The sequence below is a fragment of the Panthera pardus genome, unplaced genomic scaffold, assembly GCF_024362965.1.
Source record: "Panthera pardus isolate Hobbes unplaced genomic scaffold, ASM2436296v1 HiC_scaffold_17, whole genome shotgun sequence".
Lineage (NCBI taxonomy): Eukaryota > Metazoa > Chordata > Mammalia > Carnivora > Felidae > Panthera > Panthera pardus.
In genome coordinates this window covers 7,990,340-8,003,920 of record NW_026526732.1, presented here as the reverse complement: position 1 = coordinate 8,003,920, position 13,581 = coordinate 7,990,340, and the positions used below count along the sequence as shown (strand labels likewise).

Genomic DNA, 13,581 nt, shown 5'->3' with positions numbered 1-13,581 from the left:
AGAAATTCTGTGGTTATAGCTTCCACTGCAGTGATCAGATTCAACAGTCCCTTGACCTCCCAAAGTCTTGTTTTAAATAGGTACTTCATTTCAGGTAGTTGCAGCTTAAGTTTAAGGAACTGTTTTGCAACTGTCATAAGTAGATACTATCCGTATCCCACTTTTTTCTGACAACAGTGCCATCAATGCATTTGATCCCAAACATATCATTTAACAAATTGCAGATTTTCCTATCTGGGCATCTATTTCCTGGGTGTGGTCTACTCATGGTCCCAAGTAGAATATTAATTTGTGTTTAATCAGCAAAACAGAAACCGCTGCAGGTGTTTCAAAGAGAAAGAATTTAATACAGGCACTCGTTTACAAAATTGTTGAACAAACGGGAGAAAGGTATGCTAGAGAGAGAAAAGGGTGTTGACATAAGACCAGCAAACAGTGATTGCTTCTGGCTGGGGCCTGAGATCCTGTTCTTGCTGGAAGTCAGTGAGGCACTTCTGCTGCTGCTGCTGCTGTTGCCATTAAAACTGCACCTGTGCCATCGAGAAGTGACCAGGAGCCTCATTCCTTTGGTTGAGGTCGCCAGCAGCTCTTACTGCAGCTGCCCAAGATTCCTTCATGGTACAGGGGAAAATGGCTTCTCTCTTGCTCTTATCTTCCTATCTGGCCAATGCTACCCATTGGGAGAGGCTTATAAGAAGCCAGGTGGCACAGGGCCAGGAACATGTCATGTGTTAGTGTCAACTCTTGATGTGACAGAGGAGAATTTAGAAGGACACGTGTGTGCTCTTTCTCAGGACAATACTGGGAGATGTGCTTCTTCAAAATGAGAGAGAAAACCAAGGATGAGGAAGACTTTGGATCTAGCAGACAGAGGTACACAAAACAGAGGCACTGGACATGCTCAGGAGGTGGGGAAAGGAGAGCCCAGGGCAACAGCTGTGCAGTAGGGCTCAATGGCATCCAGGCTCACTGGACCAGGAGAACTGCAGGCTCCAGGTGGGGAGGCTCTCTGGAAAAAGGAGCTGTGTTTGAAAGCAATGAGATATTTATAGTTTTATCAAAGAGTTGGGGGGGGGGAGGAAATTAATGGTGAATATATAGAAAACAGCAACAAAAACCAAGGCTCAACAGGAACAAAATGCTGTGAAAAGAGTGGAAGAGTGATCATAGTACCCTATGTGGCTCAGCTGTTGGTAATAGCTACACAGCCCAAATTATGCAAATGTTAACTATTTATTGAATAAAAATGTGATAACACAGAGTTTGAAGAGAAAAACTGTGTGTTGGATTGAGGACAGAGATGAAGAGAGCTAAATCTTCATATTTTATACCAGAAAGTCAATAGGTAATATAATATTTATTTAAAATTTTTTTTTGTTTTTATTTTATTTTTGAGAGAGTGAGAGAGCGAGAGAGAGCAGGGGAGGGGCAAAGAGAGAAAGGGAGACACAGAATCCGAAGCAGACTCCAGGCTCTGAGCTGTTAGCACAGAGCCCAATGCAGGGCTCTAACTCATGAACCACGAGATCATGACCTGAGCAGAAGTCAGATGCTTAACTGACTGAGCTACCCAGGCACCCCAGTAATGTAATATTTAAAGTTAAAAAGGCAAGAGATATCAATATAAAGCAGGTTATTTAGATATATAAATATAAATCACAAGAGAAAGAAAGAGCTGAAATAGTTGAAAATTATTCTGGAGGCATTGGTAGAGGTGGAATGGGGCAAGGAACTTTTGTTTTCATTATAGGTCTTGAAGTATTTAGCTTCTAAATATTAATTTACTATATTACCATGGTAAAATATTAATATAATTTTTTTAAACCACAAATTTAGAGAAATTTTTATCAGGGTGAGACATTACCACATCGGTTTAGTAGGCCAAATTCAACACTGCTCCCTATCAAACTCTTCTCCAGATTTTTTTGTGGAAAGCACACATTTGTATTCAACTCGTCTAAATGGAGAAGACTTACTGATTACTCATGTTGTATTTCTGATTCTTTATTTTAGTTTCCTTTAAAAATCTAACCCAGATAATAATGTATTTTAAAATTTTGTCACCCATGTCACTTGAAAGGCCAATTTAAATTTCTTGGCATACATTCTGGACAACTTGATATTACTTTACATGTATCATTTCTTTAAGAAAACAGGTTCTCTGCTCTACTTAGTTTTCCAGATCTTCTCTGTTCTGTTTCCCTGGCCCACGATTCTCCTATGTGTTTTGGTTTGATATCATTGTGGAGAAAAGAATAAAATCAAATAAAGATAAAGACAATTCCTAGCACACCAATAGCATTGTCTTGGGAATGCTGGGAATGGAGTGAGCTGGTGGGGCTTGGTAGGATTTAGTCCCCTGGGTAGATTTTAATAAGTAGGACAACAAACTCTATTTGGCTATAGATTTAGGTTCGTAGGGTTCAAAAGGAGGTAAGGTTGAGTTATATGGGCTTTGTGGTGGATGGAGAAATCTCTGGTCTGGACTTGTATCATCAGAGCAAGGCCATAGCAAGAGTGGTCTCTCTTCTTAGTTTAGCGGATTGTCTACTTTCTTGACTTGGAGGTAAATCATCTTCTCTTTATTTTTTCTTGGTCTGCAGTAATAAAGAAAATGGAGAGGAGATAAAGAAATAATAAGGAAGCTATAAACCAAAATAAAGTGGGTAGTAAATGAATGGGACAAAAAATTGATGTAAGTTTTGTCCAGGATTAGTTTTGCAGTGTGTTCTGAGTGGTGATTCCTGAAAAGAAAATTGATGGGGCTTGGTGAACAACTAATGTGGTGGGGTGGTTCCAAAAATGCTCTTCTGGGACTGGCCTATGTTCCTTATTTTAGGTGTTCACTTTTCTATGTAATGGAGGATGTGGGTGGTGACTTATTTAATCTTATATTGGTAAAAAATGATTATTGCAAAATCTAGACAGCTATCATTTCTTGCAAATACAATTTTAGAAACTTTTTACCAAAGCTCATTTATTTTTCAACAGTTGCACAAGTGAAAAATCAACTAGAAATTTGTTCGAATTGCACATTTTCTCAGTCATCTTATCTTCATGAATACCAGGATGTTGCTGACACTCATTGTAGAGATGCTGGTTTCTTCGTTCTGCTGCTCCCAGACATGCCCTTTGATAGTAAGGCTGAAATCTGCAGTGGGGCGACCCCTGGGTCCCCCAGCTCCTTGCGGAATTTGCCCTGTTTGGGGATGCCTAGTCTTGCCTCAGCTTCTGGGCCAGTCTGAGACAGGGAGGGTAGCAGAAGCTCACCCGAATCCCCTGGCAGTGCTGGAGTTCTCTCAGACCCCAGGCGTTGGGGCCCAAGGAAGTCAGCTGCACTCCCGGGGTCTCTGTGCCAACAACAGTAATGGCAAAAGCAGCGGCAGCAACAACAGAAACAACAGTTCCATCAGGAGCGGGAACACCAGCAACAACAACAGCAACACTAGCAACAGTGGCAACAACAGCAGTGACAATAGTGACAACGGCAACAACAGGAACAACAGCAACAGCAAAAGCAACAGCAGTAACAATAGCAACAGCAGCAATAGGAACCACCACGGTAGCAATAGGAGCCACAGCAGCAATAATAGCAACAACAGCAACAACAGGAAGCACAGCAGCAACAACAGCAGCCATGACAGCAGCATCAGTAGCAGCCGTGGCAACGACAGGAACAACAGCGGCAACAACGGCAGCAATAATAGTGACAATGGCGGCAACGGCAACAGTAGGAACAGCAACAATAATAGGAGCCACAGCAGCAACAATAGTAACAACAGCAACAACAGCAGCAAGAGTAACTTTGGCAACAGCAGTAATAATAATGGCAAGAACAGCAGGAACAGCAGCAACGATAGTAACAATGGCAACAACAGGAACCACAGCAGCAACAATAGTAACAACAACAAGAACAAGAACCACAGCAGCAACAACAGTAACAGTAGTAACAATGGCAACAACAGCAGCCGTGACAGCAGCATCAGTAGTAGCAGCGGCAACACCAAGAACCACAGCAGCAATAATAGTAACAACAGCAACAACCACAGAGGCAACAATAGTGGCCACAACAATAATAGGAACCACAGCAACAACGATAGTAGCCGCAGGAACCACTGCAGCAACAGTAATAATGGCAACAGCAGCAGCGATGATAGCAACAATGGCAACAACAGGAACCACGGCAGCAACAATATTAACAGCAACAGCAACAACAACAATCATAGTAACAATGGCAACAACAGCAGCAGCAACAGTAGTGACAACAACAATAACAGGAACCACAGCAGCAACAACAGCAACAGTAGTAACAATGGCAACGACAGCCATGACAGCAGCATCAGTAGTAGCAGTGGCGACAACAGGAACCACGGCAGCAACAATATTAACAGCAACAGCAACAACAAGAGCAATAATAGTAACAACAGCAACAGCAGCAGCAGCAAGAGTAACTATGGCAGCAGCAGCAGTAATAATGGCAAGAACAGCAAGAACGGCAGCAACGATAGGAACAATGGCAACGACCACGGAAGCAACAATAGTAGCAACAACAATAGGAACCACAGTGACAACAGCAGCAACAGGAACCACAGCAGCACCAACAGCAACAGTGGTAATAATGGCAACAAGAGCAGCATTGACAGCAGCATCAATAGTAACGGCGGCAACAACAGGAACCACAGCAGCAACAATACTAACACCAATGGCAGCAATAACAGTAACAATGACAGCAACCGCAGCAGCAGCAGTAGTGACAACAACAATAACAGGAACCACAGCAGCAACAATAGCAACAACAATGAAAACCACAACGTCAGCAATAGTAACAACGGCAACAGCAGCAGCAGCAAGAGTAACGATGGCAATGACAGTAGTAATAATGGCAAGAAAAGCAACAACAGCAGCAATGATAGTAACAACGGCGATAACCACAGCAGCAACAATAGTAGCGACAGCAACAATGGGAACCACAGTGACAACAATAGTAACCGCAGGAACCTCTGCAGTAGCTGGAGTAACCACGGCAGCAACCGTAGCAACTGGAGCAACAATGGCAACAACAGCAGCCATGACAGCAGCATCAATAATAACAGTGGCAACAACAGGAACCACAGCAGCAACTATAGTAACAATGAGAACCTCAGCATCAGCAATATAAACAACAGCAACAACAGCAGCAAGAGTAACCACGGCAGCAGCGACAGTAACGATGGCAAGAACAGCAACAACAGCAGCGATGACAGTAACAGTGGCAACAACAGGAACCACAGCAGCAACGGCAGCAGCAACAATACTAACAACAACGATAGGAACCGCAGCAGCAACAATAGTAACGAGAACAGCAACCGTAGCGGCAGCAATAGTAACCACAGCAACAAGAGCGACAACAGTAACCATAGCAACAACAACAGCAACAGTAGTGACAATGGCAACAGCAGCAGCAACAGCAGCAGCAACCGCAGCCACAATAGTAACCATGGCAACAACAACAGCAACAACAGCGACCACGGCAACAGCAGCAGGTACAGCAGCAGCAGCGGCACAGCTATGCCGACTGACTGGTGAGGAGCCCCAGCCCGCTCTGGACCCTCACTGCATTCTTCCGCTTGTGAGCCCGGCCGTCTGGGACCTGGGTGCCAGGACTAGCCTGGCTTTGTCACTTACTGGCCTCATGGACGAATCCTTCCATCTGTCTTGCCTTCATTTTTTTCAGTTGTCCAATGGGGCTAATAATAATAATAATAATACCTGTTCCATAGGGTTGGTGCCAGGATTAAATGAGGCAACACACGGGAAGGGCTTGGAAAGCACTAGCTAAAAGCTCTGAGTAAACGTTAGCCACTGTTACCCAATTTTACAGGAAAGGAAACAAGTGTCAGGGATGAAATAAGGTGTATATTAGGAAATCCCTAGGGCCGTCTTTGTAACCAGGATGGGCTCAGGGCCCTCGGGAGCCCAGTGACTCGATGGGGGTGGAGGGAGTCCCGCCCTACCCTGTTCGTGCGCCTCTCCCGCAGTGTCTGGGACACCGGACCTGGGTCGGCTCTCCTGACGGAGGCAGCCTGCCTGCCCCCCAGGGCCAGCGTGGGGTGCCCCTACTCCCGGCCATCTACGCGTCCTGTGGGCGGCCCCTGCTTGTCTTTCCCCACAGGGGGGCCCTTTGCCCGGCCCTGCCTCGGCGTCCACGTCCTCACTCCCTTGTGCAGCCCTCAAGCCTCACACAGGTCTGCCTTCCTTCTTCGAAAGGTGAGCCGGAGGACGTAATAAAGCAGAAAAGCGCAAACCTTCGCAGACGTATTTGTGGGTCACGTGAAGAGAAGGCGTATAAAGCAACAGCAGGAATGATCTCCGCGATCCCCCTTTAGCCTGACGAACCGGCCTGACGAAAACGAAAGCCTCCTTCAAGGGGATGTGGATGTGTACGTCGCTGGGCTGAACTTCCCTGTCTCAACACCGTTCCGAATATATTTTAAAATTTGATCCCCAGTCAGTGATCTAGGTACATATTTACCTATTTTATAGAAGAGCCATGGAAACTTCTGTGAATGATATCGGTGGTTATTGGGCATCCACAAAGGGCCAGCCTCTTTACATGCATGTATCTCGTCACAAAAATCCAATGAGTAGAAACTGTTGTCCCCATTTACAGATGAAGACACTGAGGCTTAGAAGAGTTAAGGCCACACGGTAGGAAATGTCAAGACCTCGCCTATCAGACTCCACAGCCCCTGTCCTCCCCCACCACATATCCTTCCCACCTCTGGAGCTGGCTGGGAGAGCCTGGAGAAACCACAGTCGGAGATGCTCTAGAAGGAACTCAGCATGGGTCCCACAGCTATTTGGCGGGCACCCGCTCTGTGTGTGTGCCAGGTACTGTGCTAAGCTCTAGGGCTGTGGCAGTCAATGGGGTACGATCTGTCTTCAAGACGACAGATGTCTTCAAGGGGACAGTCGTGTGCATGGGAAGCTTCACTGAGACGGGGGTAGAGAGGGGACAGTTGGTCTAGATCAGGGACCTCGACTCAAATGTCTGCATGTACCAGGCGGAAGATACAAATGTAGCGGGCACAAGACAGTCGGGCCTGGTGGCACCGCGGCCTACACCAGCGGGCGTGCCCTTCAAAATGCCGAGCTGTCTCTCAGCTCCGACGAATCATCGACAAGAGGAAATGCCTGCTCCGTGTTACCAAATCCTCTGAATTTGTTTTCTGGAACAGATCCTGGGAATCCACTTTATGTGGAATTTCCCACTTAAAAAATACCCACGTGGGCCAAGCAAAGCGCTCGAGACCCTAGTGTCCTGTTGGCTGCCAGTGTGTGACCTCTGCTGAATTCAAAGGCCTCTTCTAATGCTGGCCTTCAAGCTCGGGGGGTAGCCTCCGACCACGGTGATTTCTTCTGCAGCAACATCTGCGTAAGTACTGAACGTGTTAAAAGGGAACATCGTGGAGAATGGATAAAATTCTGTTCAGTTCTCGGCATCAGCGGGCCAAAACTGTACTACAAATAAAATGCGTAAGAACATCTAAGCACACTGCATAAACAAACCTGTGGGGAGTGTGTCCTATGTTTATCTTTATTAGATTTTCTTGTTTTTTTTTTTTAAGTTTATTTATTTTTCTTGAGAGAGATAGAGAGCGAGAAGGGGAGGGGCAGAGAGAGAGAGAGAGAGGGAGGCAGAAGCCCAAGCAGGCTCCGTGCTGTCGGCACAGAACCCGATGTGGGGCTTGAACTCACGAACCGTGAGATCGTGACCTGAGCCAAAATCAAGAGTCAGATGCTTAACCAACGGAGCCACCCAGGCGCCCCTCTTTATTAGGTTTTCTTAAGTTTACTTTTTGAATAGGTTCATGTGGTTCAAAATTCAGAAAGTACAAAAAGGTATGCGTTGAAAATCCCTCCCGGGGCTCCTGGGTGGCTCAGTTGGTTAAGTGCTCAATTCTTGGTTTCAGCTCGGGTCATGATCTCATGGTTCGTGAGTTCGAGCCCCGTGTCAGGCTGTGTTGACCGTGTGGAGCCTGCTTGGGATTCTCTCTCTCCCCTCTCTGTTCCTACCCTCTGCTCACACTCTCTCTCTCTCTCTCTCTCAGAATGGGTACATAAAAACTTAAAAAAAAAAAAGAAAATCTCTCCCACCTACGTTCTCCGCCCACCAATTCCACAGATGGCCAATGTTATAGCTTTTCCATATTCTTTCAGAGATACAGTAAATACACATATATATGTATATGTATATAGATATTTAACACGGATATGTATTTATTCATTCTTTTTTAAAAATGTGTATTTATTTTTGAAAGAGAGAGAGACAGAGCATGAGAGGGGGAGAGGCAGAGAGAGAGGGAGACACAGAATCCGAAGCAGGCTCCAGGCTCCGAGGTGTCCGCACAGAGCCCGACGCGGGGCTTGAACTCACGAGCTGTGAGTTCATGACCTGAGCCGAAGTCAGACACCTAAACGACTGAGCCATCCAGGTGCCCCTGCCTCATTCTTTTTAATGGCTGCAGAGTATTTTATCGAATGACCTACCATAATTTATATAATCAGTGGGCATTTAGGCTGTTTCCAATCTTTTCTTACATAAAACACGGTCTTAAGTAGTAATCCTGTGCCCCCCTAATCTTGTACATATATGCTCCTAGAAGGGTGGAAATTTCCGGGTAAAAAGAAATGCACATTTTTGACACTATTGCCATCACAGAGAGTTCAGGTTTCTACTCCCACTGACAACACAGGATGCCTTTTCCCCACGGTCCTTCCCAACATGATACGTTAACGAGCAGTTTAATCTTCGACAACCTCAGCTGTGAGTAGTGTGGTGTTCCTTTATACCTGTGTTACTATGGGAGATCTGAGCATATTTTCATACCTTTAAGAGCTGTTTTTCTTTTCTTTTCCCTGAACTACCTATTCAAGTCCTTAGCCCATTTTTTTTTTTTTCCTTTTGGGTGGTTCCTCTAATGGATTTGTCAGAGCCCTTTATATAGTGGGAAAACCAGCCCCTTGTCGAGGAGTAAATATTTTCTCCACATTTGTTATTATTATTTTTTAGATGATGTTGGTTTTTCAATGCAGAATTCTTTATTCAGAAAGGCACACTTACTGATCTTCTTTTCAAAGGGATCTGGATTTTTTGCCCTACTTACAGAGACCTTCCCCATTCTGAAAGTATCAGGGTATCTCCTAGCGTGTGTTCATTATTTTACTGTTTCTTTGTGTTTTGTTTTGTTTTGCTTTGCTTTGTTTTGTTTTTACTCTTCAGTCTTTGATTTCGTGGGACTCGATCTCAACGTACGGCATGAGCTACAAATTCAACCTCCTCTTTTTTTTCCACCTGGCCTCAGAACTGGCCCAGACACGCACGCACAGAGGAATTTCAGCTCCTTCCTTACCTCTGCATGTTCTCGGCTTCATCTATAGTCTCAGGCAAAGCCTTCCCTTTGGTCTCCGGAAGCAGCAACACCAGTACCCCAGCAACCAAGCCAATCACAGCTGAAGGTCAAACAGATGCAAATCACATTAAGAACTAAAATGCACAGGTTGGTTGTTTTTGCTGTTGGCCAGGAGCCTGACGTGGGGCTCGATCCCACGAACCGCGAGATCGTGACCTGAGCTGAAATCAAGAGTCAGATGCTCAACCAACTAAACTCCTCAGGGGCCCCAAACATTCAGGTTTTATAATTAGAACACCACTAATTTCTTCAAAAAAACGTTTGTGTGTGATTTTCTATAGTTACGGGTTTCTTTGCTCTCTCTGACTGTCCTATAAATATTTTGCTGATTCCAAACTCCGTTGGATTGCAATTCCTTATAGGGAGATGAAATACTTAACATTTTGAGTCAAGGTTATTCTAGGCTAGAGAACATTGCCACGATATTAAGATACATGGGAGTTAGAAAATAACTCTGAAAAAAAAATCAACTCCGAGGAAAGGAAGAACATAACCCTGCCAACATAAAGCACTTAGTAATGAAAATGAGTCAGAAACTTGGACCACTGTGAGCAGAGGTAATGAATCATGTATTACTGTATCGCAGTATGAAAAAGTATAGCCAGGCCTATGCTTTTAGTTTTAATTCGGGGGGTTGATAGAGTCTTTTTGTCGTTCCTTTTTCCCTTGTCTCCAGCTCTAATTTTTTGCACACGCTAGGGGGTAATCGTAAACATTAGGGTGTTTATGCTTCCTTAAATCCCCGCTAACATTTTGGGATTCTAAGGTCACATTTTATGCTTTGCTACAGTAGAATGCAGGAAGTAGGTGGGGGTTCTTCGCTGGTTTGGAGTTTCAAAAAAACGGCACACTGGACTCCGTTTTGACATCTTTGCAAAATGGCAGGAGTAGAGGCCACCACGGTTCAGGACGCCAGCTGTAGCTTCGGGTCCCTGGGCTCCACGTGGGAGCCTCCACTCACTGGTCTCAGAGCCCTGGGAAGTTCTGTTCTGAACCTCAGCCATGAAGTGGGGTGACATCTCCACATCACATGCTTGTTGTGTGACTCAAGTGGCTTCCTGCCTGTTAAGTGGCCGTGCCCGCCACAGCGTATGAACGAGGTAGCTCTCCCCTCGGAGTCTCACCAAACCACGAACGATTCACTTGGTTGTAACTCGTGCAAGCAATAAACATATTCCGCGGGCTTTGATCCTCTGAAGTAAGTGAATTATGTAGAGAATATAATAGATGGCTCAAATTGTCATCCCTTTAGCATTTTATATTTGCAAAGATAGGCTTAATGAACCAGATTATTGCTTTTTAAAAAAAAAAATTTTTTTTTAATTTATTTTTGAGCGGGGGGAATGAGAGAGAGAGGGAGTGAGAGAAAATCCCAAGCAGGCCCTAAACTGCCAGCACAGAGCCCGGTGTGGGGATCGAACTCACAAACCATGAGCTCGTGACCTGAGCTGAAATCAAGAGTTGTGTGCTTAACTGACTGAGCCACCCAGGTGCCCTGAACCAAATTATTTCTTAAATCAGTTTTTTTTTTTTTCAGTGCTCTTCCAATTGGGGTTTTCTCAGCTTTGGATGTGTTGATTTTCAGGCTTCTGGAGAACCGCTTCAGGCGATTTCAAGACCACAATTGGTGCACCATTATTGTGTGCAAAAGAAACGCAAAGGAATAAAAATGTCAAAGTGTTAGTTTCGCTTCCCAATAAAAATGGGAGTTGTCTTCGAGTTTACTTGAAATGGTGAAATGCAGCTAAAATCCTTTATCTTTTCAAGGGGAAGGTGAATCCTGAGGGAGGGTTAACAGAGGCTCCTCTAGGTCTGGACCTTACGTTGCTCTGGTAAATGAAGTCTCTGTTCTTAACCCACAAATGTCTCGCTGACCCATAATCACTCACTGCCCACCTAAGGGAGGGGCCGAGATTGAGGCGGTTCCACCTTCCTCCCTGGAAGGAAGGAGTCCACAGGGGCTTCTGGGACTCCTCTAAGTTGGAAAGTAGGCTCTGTGCGGATCCCTCAACTGGTGTGGGGAGAGGAAGGCGCCTGGGGCATGTAGGCCCCATAGGTAAGTGGTACCAGCCACTCTGTGGCCGAATCATGCTTATCTCAGGGTAAAGAGCTCGTGTTCTCGCAACTTTGGCCATCTTGCTGTTATTACGTTGCAACATAGAAGACTTCTTTGGGTCTATTCCGAGGGGAAGTTCTATTAGCGGCGTGGAGCATTTGCTGGCAGATGCACAGCAGTGGAAAACCCCCCTCTCCCCTTCCCGAATCCCTTGAGAAGAGGAAGGAGCGGAGATGTTTGTGTGCAACAATGCGCAGCATTAGGGGAAAAGCCATTTGGGTGTTCGTCCAATGTGCGGAGGGTCTTGTCCTCCCTCCCTCCAGTTAAGTGAGTGTTGGAGGCCCATGGGGGAAAATGTTACATTTTTTGTCAGATTAAAAGTGGTTCCCAATGGATCTAAAAGAAGATGAAAATGAGTGCATTGAGGCCTCCTGGCTAACGTGAGAAGGTGAATGCTGTGTGCGTGAATCTGGACACCTCTCTGCGTGGTGCCCAGGAGAGGGTCGGTCTCACAGTCTCCAGCTGCGGGGAAGGGCAATGGCCATGAGTGAACGGAAGTGCCCAGGATTCCCAGAGCCCTTTGAAAGCCTGCAGACCTTCAACACTGGCCTCTGTGTGCGAATTGCTGATAATTAGATTTGTCTCTGTCACTTTCCAGGCTGCAGGCTGGTCGGAGAGGGGAGGGCTCAGCACTGGTGCATTCCTTCAGTGTTGGAAGGAAGCACTGAGCCAATCCTCCTTAACTCTAACTGTCCAAGGAATCCGAAGAAGGGGTGCCCGACACCAGCACACGTGCACCGTTAAGCCAATGCATTTCCTTAATGGTGGTCTTTGTTTCCCCTGGATTTTGAAAACACTCTTTGCAAAACCATAACTGCCTTTCTTTGAAGTAATGTAGCGAAGAGTTGTGTATCTTCTCACATGTGGCCACAGAGGAGGCAGAGTGAGCTCTTTGACAAAGAGACCCAAGGAGGGGTGGAAATCGGTGAGGAGAGTTAGGGGTTTTCTTCAGGCAAATGTCTTTCCATCTTACTCCCTCTTGAACTTTGTACCACAAAGGCCGTGAGTCCTAGTGGGCTCCCATGCCTGGGTCTTAGTAGCTACTAATAGTATTACCAATACTAGTTTTACTAACGCTAAGAGTAGTCCTAATTACTAGCTGTATTTAGTAGTTGCTGGTAGGCATGATACCTATTTTGAGATAGAAAAATGGCAGATGCTAGGAAAATAGGGTTTCATTCAAAGACATGTCTGAGGATCTCTTACCAAAAACCAGCAGTGGGAGCTCATGCCAGACGTTGGTGAGCCGGTAGACCAGGAACGGAGTGATAATGCCACCGATGTCGCACATGGAGGAGCAGACAAGGACACCGAGATTCCTGAAATGCAGGAAACGGATTGAACTTTTAGCTTCTCGCCGGATGGTAGTTATCTCCCACCGCCTCCACATAAATACTTCCCTACATCACTAAAATGTCTGTGAACTGGAAAAAAAAAATTCACATTATTATATGTGTGTGTTCACATTATTTTCAACACACACAAATGGTGTGATACACAGTTCCCTCCCTATTCTGTTGTGCTTATTTCATGTTAGCTTTTTTGAAGATTTTTAATGGGGGGGGTGGGCGATTTTACTCTTATCACCTGTCTTCTCTACGCTGTTCTGTGGTCCTGTGTGTGTGCTGTTTCTGACCACGCTCTCCCAGGGCCATTTGGTCATTGCTCTCTTGCAGTCAATACGCTGTATTTCACCCTAGCCGTAAGTGTGAGATGTGGCCTTGTTACTGCCTTCACATGTTCTAATCTTCTCTTACCCGTGTTTTGGAAAGGAAGGTGTCCTCTGAAAAGGTGTCCCCCACTGGCACTTGTGCTAGGTCTAGCCAACAACCAAATGTCCCGACCACCCTCTTCGCGTTGAGGAAAGCGTGCTAACCTGATGAACGTGGGGTACAGTTCCGCGTTGACCAGGCAAACCATTTCGTAGGCCATCGTAATCCCCATCCTACCCAAGCACGCGACTGTAACTTTTAGCCACTGCAGATCTGAGGGGCGAACACACACCAGTTACCC

General features: G+C 45.6%; 1 protein-coding gene across 1 annotated transcript in view; it reads right to left on the bottom strand.

The window, feature by feature from the left end:
• Positions 1-326: 326 nt before the first annotated feature.
• Positions 327-13,581, bottom strand: part of SLC22A2 (solute carrier family 22 member 2) — a 32,319-nt gene continuing 19,064 nt past the window's right edge. Inside the window, exons 8-11 of the mRNA XM_019412715.2 lie at positions 13,445-13,553; positions 12,775-12,887; positions 9,393-9,492; positions 327-2,597 (exon numbers count right to left, since the gene is read on the bottom strand). Of these exons, the coding sequence (XP_019268260.2) occupies positions 2,531-2,597; positions 9,393-9,492; positions 12,775-12,887; positions 13,445-13,553 (389 nt within the window). The 3' untranslated portion in view covers positions 327-2,530. The remainder of the gene's footprint in view (positions 2,598-9,392; positions 9,493-12,774; positions 12,888-13,444; positions 13,554-13,581) is intronic.